The sequence below is a fragment of the Xyrauchen texanus genome, chromosome 48 (genome assembly GCF_025860055.1).
Source record: "Xyrauchen texanus isolate HMW12.3.18 chromosome 48, RBS_HiC_50CHRs, whole genome shotgun sequence".
Lineage (NCBI taxonomy): Eukaryota > Metazoa > Chordata > Actinopteri > Cypriniformes > Catostomidae > Xyrauchen > Xyrauchen texanus.
In genome coordinates this window covers 12,648,264-12,656,379 of record NC_068323.1, presented here as the reverse complement: position 1 = coordinate 12,656,379, position 8,116 = coordinate 12,648,264, and the positions used below count along the sequence as shown (strand labels likewise).

At 37.6% G+C, this 8,116-nt stretch overlaps 1 protein-coding gene across 1 annotated transcript; it reads left to right on the top strand.

Annotated features, from left to right (window-relative positions):
* The first annotated feature begins 85 nt into the window (after positions 1 to 85).
* LOC127639906 (podocin-like) lies at positions 86 to 6,494 on the top strand. Its single transcript, XM_052122236.1, has 8 exons — positions 86 to 415; positions 506 to 609; positions 729 to 801; positions 1,783 to 1,865; positions 2,231 to 2,434; positions 2,511 to 2,566; positions 2,653 to 2,731; positions 5,097 to 6,494. Exons 1-8 carry the CDS (start codon positions 115 to 117, stop codon positions 5,361 to 5,363), a joined length of 1,167 nt encoding a protein of 388 aa, XP_051978196.1. The 5' UTR covers positions 86 to 114; the 3' UTR covers positions 5,364 to 6,494.
* Positions 6,495 to 8,116: the final 1,622 nt, after the last annotated feature.

The following is an 8,116-nucleotide window of genomic DNA, read 5'->3' as shown; positions in this document are numbered from 1 at the left end:
CATGCCTGCTCAGAGATCCTCCCCTTTTTGAACAGCCAAGACTGGAGCCCGTTAGATACCATACAAACACTAAACAACAGTCTCCTCTTTGCAATTCCTGTGAGAGAGCCTGAGATGGAGAAAAAGGCAGAAAGCCCTCATCATTCTTCAAGATCTGGGAGAGTAAAGGAGCCATCATCTTCCACTAAAGACACAAAGACAAAAGCGGCCAAATCTGTGAAGCTCCAAGAGCCCCACATAAGGAAAGAGAGAAAGAAACCAGAAGTGCCAAAGGTAGAGGAGCGAGTTGAAGCCAAGGAGGAGGTTAAAGTCATCTCCAGCAGCACTGTCGTTAATGTAGACAGTGTGAGGGAACGAATTAAAGAGGAGCAGGAGGAGTTATTAGGGTTATTGGAGACTGAGGGACATGGAGAAGGTAAGTTGGGCAGCGGTGGCAAGGAAAACATCACAAAAATGGTGGAGAACCCACATTAACCCGTCACTCATCTTTCATTTTCCTCTGCAGGCTTGAAGAAGCGATACCTTGGAGTTTGTGAGCTTATTCTTGTCGTTTTTGTCCTTTCTGTGGTTATTTTCTTCTTCCCTCTTTCGATTTGGTTCTGTCTGAAGGTATGCTTTTAATCTGTGCAATGAAATATTGCAAAGTAATATAGTTTTATTTGGAAAATATTTGAACTCTCTTCAGATTCGATAACTGTTAATTCTATTTATTACTTGTACAATTGTAGATTGTGAGAGAACATGAGAGAGCGGTGATATTTCGACTGGGGCACCTATTGCAAAGAAAACCCAGGGGCCCAGGTACATTTTAGTTATATTCTACTGATAGAATTCACATATTTTATTATTAAATTGCAGTTGGAAGAATTTAAAATGCTAATGACAGTCGATTACATTTTTTTATGAAATCATTACGTGATGTGCCAATTAATCGAAATAATCCTAACTAATCATGCAAAGTAAATTTTAGTGAGGCAGACCCCCCAAATAAACAAATAAATTTAACCATTTCCCTGGTTAAATAAGGGTTAAATAAAAAATTATAAAGATATGTCCTTTAATTGTTGATCTATATACTCATGTGCCAGATGGGCAATTTTGGAGCAAAACAGACTAGCATCTCTTGTCATAAACGGGATGTTATTAGGTTGGTTTGAAGAGCCTTGTTGCCTGTACAGCTGGAGTTGAGCTTACAGCCCCATGCTGCCATAGATTTGCAAAAAACATCAAGGTTGTACATCAAGTTTGAATTGCTCCGATGGTAGGACATTTCTTTATGTACGGTCAGGGGGTACAATTAATTGCGTTACATTTTCATTCTTTAACGCATTCGTTTTTCCATCCTATTCTTTAAAAAAAGCAAAAAAATATGGGTAACAGTGACACACTTTCATTAGACGTGAAAGGGGCCAATCTGTAAATGTTAAACTACTCACTGTTTCAAAAGTATAGCCACAAGACATTAATAATGATTTTAGTGTTATAAAATCAATCGCTAATCTTTTCTGTGTAAAGATATAGCCAACTTCGATGCCATAATGACTCAGTGCTGCAAACCCCCAAAATGACCATAAAACGGCAGTTTAAAGAATTAATGTAAGTGCTTTTATAAAATTATAAGCGTCACATTTCTGACTATAAACCCTTTAAAAAATGGCCCCATTCACTTCCATTGTAAGTGCCTCACCTCATCTTGTGCTTCTTTTTATTTTTTTGTGGTAAATGCTGTCAATTCAACTTAACTTGAATTGAAACTGGAATATTCCTTACATTTTTTTACAGGGTTAATTTTTTGTCTCCCATTTCTGGACGTGTGCCAAATAGTGGACATTCGTCTGAAAATGTTGAAGATCCCATCTCATACGGTAATTTATGAATTTCCAGAAAAACAGCAAAGAAATTTTATATGTATTACTAGTAGAAATAACATCCTCCCCCCCCCCCCCAGATCTTAAAGCCCTCTGAGTCATTTAATGAACTGCACTAAAAAGTTGACTAAGACAAATACCATCCCACAGACATGAAATCAAGGAGGGGAGCAGTACAGTAATTGGAGTCTGAAAAAAAGCTGACTAATAAAACAAATTTAAGATGACCAGATTAAGTTAATAATTGCTCCAGCATCAATAAACAATGAGCACAAGTTCTAACAATTTAAATGATTCAAATTGCTGTTAAAGCATTGACTCAAATTAAAAGCGTAAATCTTTTGTTGTCATTACATCTTCAGGTGGTGACCAAAGATCTAGTGTGCACTGAAGTGAGTGCGGTATGTTACTACCATATCGAGAATGTGTCTGTTTGTTACTCGTCGTTTGCTGCTGTTCCAGCCGTGTTACAGGCATTGGCCCAGGTCTCAATCAGAGAGATACTGGCCCATTATGCCTTCACTGATATTTTACTAAACAGGAAACTGATGGCCCAGAAGATTCAGGTAGACATCACCACCAGATATGACACCAATGATATCATAAATTGCTTGGAACATGGGAGTCTCATTTGTTATGCAGGTTTCTTTAGATTCTATTACTTGCCGATGGTGTATCAAGGTGGAAAGAGCAGAGATGTAAGTAAATAACAGATTACAATCTCTAGGAAGTGTACAAACTACCATGATTATAATCCATGGCATTCTTTTGTCCACTGATGCAGAGAGGAAATCAGTCTTCCGCCTGAGCTTCAACACAACTTTGCTATTGAGGCTGAAGCAAGAAGACAGGCACAAATCAAAGTACGTTTTGGCATCCGTTTGCACAGATTTTGGGTGGGGGAGGGAGATTTTCAACGTAAACATGGGCTAGACAAACTGTTTTGATCGTTAAATTAGGTTGTATACATTAACTTTAAATAACACCTAAGTTAAAAGTGCACTCAATAAAGAGTTGATGCCGAATCACGCAAAAACACAAGTTCTCGGTTATCAATTTAAAAATGCACTATTTGCTGGCAGCCATGATTAATTTATAAATTACTGAGGATTTCCAAAATAAAGCGAGGAATATTCGGCTGATCAACTGTTGACCGCTGCGCAGCATCTCGCTGTTTTGGCAGCATCTTTCATACAACAGCCGTGTTTTTAAGGCAAGTTAAAATAACTTTTTTGACAGCTTTAAAAAACGGGTCTCGAGACACCTGCATTTTGTTCTGTTTGTTTCATTTAGCTTTTTTAAGTGCAAGAACGCATTTATGAACAGCCCTTTACAGTTCACTTATTAAAGGGACAATTACACTAGAGTAACATTGAGGTAAATATATTGGTCAAAGACACAATGCTTCATGGATCACTACTTGCAGGATTCGAAACTTCAACCTTCTAGTTACCCGCTCAGCTCTCTATTTTTTGTTTTGGAATTTCTCCCTTTTCTCCTCAATTTGGAATGCCCAATTATAGGTCCTCATGACGGCGTAGTGACTCGCCTCAATCCGGGTGTCAGAGGAGGAATCTCAGTTGCCTCCGTGTCTAAGACCGTCAATTTGCACATCTTATCACGTGGCTTGTTGAGCGCATTACCGCAGAGCCCTAGCATGTGTGGAGTCTTCACGCTTATTTCCTCGGCATCCATGCACAACTCACCACACGCGAGAACCACATTATAGTGACCACAAGGAGGTTAACCCAATATGACTCTACCCAACCTAGCAACTGGGCCAATTCGATTCAAATTTGCGACTCCAGGTGTGGTAGTCAGTGTCTTTACTTGCTAAGCTACCCAGGCGCCCCACCCGCTCAGCTCTTTAAAGGTGCACTTAGTCATTTTTTTATGTAAAAGTATGGCTTACATTGACACCTAGTGTCCTGGATGCTGCATCATTCAAACACAGTAGTTTTCAGTTACAAATGCCATTGTAGAAATATCCACAGTAAACCAGGAATAAATTAATCCACAAATACAAGTCTCCAATAACAGGGCAGCTACTGAGATTTAGTGAGTAGTATTCAGCTGGTCATGTGATGCTAACATGGCTGCCTCCATGAGGCACCCCCGCCTGATATAGAAGAAAAGAGCTTTAATAAGGTTATGATATGACTGAACTCTTCAGCTCACATGAGTGGTCATGATTTCATACATGTTTAAAAAGCAATATTAATTTAATTAGAAGTAATACTTTTTAAATGAGGTCAAAAATAACTGAGTGCACCTTTAAATCAATTCAAATAATTTTAATTTTGACAGTCTAGTTTCAATCATTTCAAAGCAGCTTTACAGAAAATCATGCGTTAACAGCAAATTAAACTGTAAGATCTATAAAGTCTTTGAGTCTTCATTGTGTAGTATGATTAAAATATGATTGTAAATTGTGTATATAATAAATAAATAACTGTATTAACCTCAGTGAGCAAGCCGAAGGTGAATGTGGCAAGGAACTCCATAAGATGTTGGTTAATGGAGAAATATAACCTTGGGAGAAACCAGACTCACTGTGAGGGCCAGTTTCCCTCTGGCTAACAGCATGAATATAATGCCAATATTAATTATTTGTGTGCAGTGCAAGTCATGTTTAAAATTTGTCAAATAAGTGTTAAGGGCCAGCGTTTAAATAAAGATTTAATTTGAACTGTAAGATTAATGACTAATGTCTTTGAAGTGAATATGCAAATGTACATTGTTAGTTGGCTGATGAAGGCTTTTGATGGCAATTAATTGATAGTCTATGTATTCATTTATATTTTACATTTATGCATTTGGCAGACGTTTTTATCCAAAGCGACTTACAGTGCACTTATTACAGGGACAATCCCCAACCTTGCTCAATGACACAATGGTGGTGGCTGTGGGGATCGAACCAGCGACCTTCTGATTAACAGTTATGTGCTTTAGCCCACTACGCCACCACCACCAAAATTTCTTGGTTCTTGTCAGCACTCAAGCTGCTGCATTTTGAACCAATTGAAGTTTATTTATTGAACTTGCAGGACATCAGCAGGACTTGCAGGACATCCTCCCAATAATGCATTATAATAATTTAGTCTTGAGGTCATGAATTAGTTTTCGGCATCAGCAACAGAGAGCATGTGTCATAACTTAGCAATATTTCTAAGGTGGAAAATGCTGTTCTACAAACAACCTATAACCGCTATGCCACTTGTTTTACAGTTAATCGCTGCAGAGGGAGAGAAGGCAGCTTGTGAGGCTCTAAAGACCTCAGTGGAGTCTCTCTCTGGGTCTCCGCTGGTCATCCATCTTCGAATTTTGCAGCTACTGCACAGTCTGCGCTCTGAGCAACCAGCTGTGGTCCTCAACATACCTCCTGAAGTCTTGAGCCAATCCATTGACCTCACCAGTTTAACCAGAACAGCTAATCAAAGCCTTACCACAGGTGATGCCTCAGAAGAGAGTGCTAAAGACTCCCCTATGATGTAAAGATGCCAGCGTCTTACTGGCAATTTATGTTAATATGCAAATGTAAGGAACACATAATTATTCCATGATTGTTTGTTCATAAAATTTGTTCAGGTTTCTTTTGAAATACCACTAATTTAGAGCTTTATGTTGTTTTATAATGAATCCAGCTAACACTCACTCAAACAAAATATATTTTGCTAACACTTCATAATAAGGTTGGATATGTTATCATTAGTTAAAGGGGCACTCAGTAACTTTTTGTTCGTGTCATCTTGTTCTGAATCCCAACAAAACCAAACTTAAGATGTTCTCAAATGTAAAATTAAAGTCACTAAACCTTCTATCAATCATTACCTACCAAGGCTCTGAGACTGAGTCAGTATCTCAAAACAAATACCTAAGAATTCTAATGGATGATTCTCTCTCTTGTGCCTCATATTCACAATTTGGTAAAAAAAAAAAAAAAAAGAAGTTGATTCTAAAATAAAAACCCAATTTCAAGTCTATCCTTTGACACCAAAAGGAGACTTGTTGCTACCTCTTTAATGTTTGTTCTGGATTATGACGATGTTATATACATGCATGCATCCTCGCAATGTTTACACACACTGGATACTGTCTACCACGGAGCACTGAGATTTGTTTCAAATTGTATAGCCCTTACTCATCATTGCACCTTGTATGCTCGGGTTGGATGGTCTGCTTTGTCCTCCCATAGACTCAATCACTGGCACACTTTTATTTACACGGCTATTCTTGGTCTGCTTCTATCTTACCTACAGACCTATACCTTTCAAAAAAGTATGGGAAGTTACTGTCTTCATTCCCAAGACTTATTTCTTCTATCTATACCTAAAGCCCATACTGAATTGGGTAAAATGGCATTTAAGTATACTGCTCCATCTGGTTGGAATCAGTTTGGAACTGAATCTCAGAGAGCTGGTCTTGCTTAATGAACAAAGAGGTATTTATAAACATTTTGGAAGCAGTCACAATTGATTGCCAATGTTATGACTGACCATTATTGCCCCTGTTTGACCTGCGATAAAAGTGACATTTAAATATTCAAATGCCTTATGTTTTTTTTGTTTGAGGTCCATGACTCCATAACTTTTATTTTATGTATATGCATATACTTTCCTTTGTATATGGCTGTGTATATTGTATGTGTGTTGTTGTGTAACCATTGAGCTGCTGCCTGTCTTGACCAGGACAATCTGGCAAAAGAGATTTTAAATCTCAAGAGTTTTATTTTCCTGGTTAAATGAAGGTTAAATATTAAAAGATTCTTGGACTTTCATTGACACCTAGTGGTGTGGATGCAGCGTCAATCAAAATCAACAGTTTGCCATTGTAGAAATACACTATTCACAATCAGCCATGGTTTAATCCAAGAGTGGAAGTGTCCAAAAACAAGATGGCTACTGAGATAAAGCTACTGTAGTAGTATTCAGCTGGTCATATGATTCTAAAATGTCAGCCCCCATGAGGTGCCCCTGCCCCATGTCGTATAAAAAAGCTTTTATAAGGTTACTGATATGACTGGAGTCTTCATCTCATGTGGTGCTCATGATTTTAAACATATGTTTCTAAATTTCTATTCATTTCTTTAGGAGTAAATCTTTTTCAATGGGGAAGAAACTACTGACTGCACCTTTAAAACATACAGTGTTATTATGAAAGACAAATGACAAAGAAATACAAATTAAATTAGTATATTTCTTCTTCTAACAACTCTAATATTTAAAATATTGTTATTGTTATTGGATAAGTTACTTTTTCCAACAGATAATTGGAAAAGAGTGTTATGGAGTTTTGTAGGATCAGATAGACTGTGAGAAGTGCCCGACATGACACATTTTTCTATTTTTTGATGAGAACACTTTGAATTATTTAAAAAAAAAAATTGTAATAGTAATTTTTCATGTTATTAATATCCTGACTGCATGTTGTGATCAGTTGAATGCCACTTTGGTGAATAAAAGCACCAATTTATTTCCATAAGAGCAAAATCTACATTATTCCAAACTTTTGGCTGCCAGTGGATATATCAAAGGTTTTGTGACACTTTACTGAAATGTTTCATGATCTTAAACATCTTTTGATCTGAAGGTGTTTGCTTAAATGTTTGAAATTAGTTTTGTAGACAGAAATATAATTGTGCCACCATATAAATTTATTTAATTATAAACTAAAAAAAAAAAAGTTTTGGACCAAATAATAAAGAAAAGCAGCCAATAATTGCCCACTCCTACAATACTGTCCCAGAGTGATACTTCAAGAAGTTTGTTGAGAAAATGTCCAGTTTTTATTTATTTTGGATTTTGTTTAGTCACAACATAATTCCCATATTTCCATTTATGTTAGTCCATAGTTTTAATGGCATTACTATTATTCTAAAATGTGAAGAAACAAAAAATAATTATAATAAAGAATGAGTGTGTCATGAACCCCGCTCCTCTGCCCCATCCCCACTTCGTCGCACACACACTCACTCCCTCGCTCCGCCCCCTCGAGCTTTTCACGCTCTTTTTGCTCGCTCGAGCCCTCACGCCCACTTTGCTCCTACTCGTTTACATGCTCGTAGGTTATCTCCCTTCCTCGGGTTTCTCACGCGCTTCCAATCCTCCTGCACATTAGTTTCACCTGCACTCGTCTCATCACCTTTCATTGTTTACACCTGCACCTTCCCCTATAAATACCACAGCACATCTGTTTCACGGGTGTTGGTTATTGTGTTTAGTTTCCCGTATCTTTGCCCCCCGCTAGTC

Excerpts from the sequence above, each read along its gene's own strand:
- LOC127639906 (XM_052122236.1), top strand. The coding sequence starts at position 115 with ATGGAGAAAAAGGCAGAAAGCCCTCATCATTCTTCAAGATCTGGGAGA. Across the intron at positions 416-505 it reads GACTGAGGGACATGGAGAAG|GCTTGAAGAAGCGATACCTT; the intron begins GTAAGTTGGGCA and ends TTTCCTCTGCAG. Across the intron at positions 2,435-2,510 it reads TGATGGCCCAGAAGATTCAG|GTTTCTTTAGATTCTATTAC; the intron begins GTAGACATCACC and ends TTTGTTATGCAG.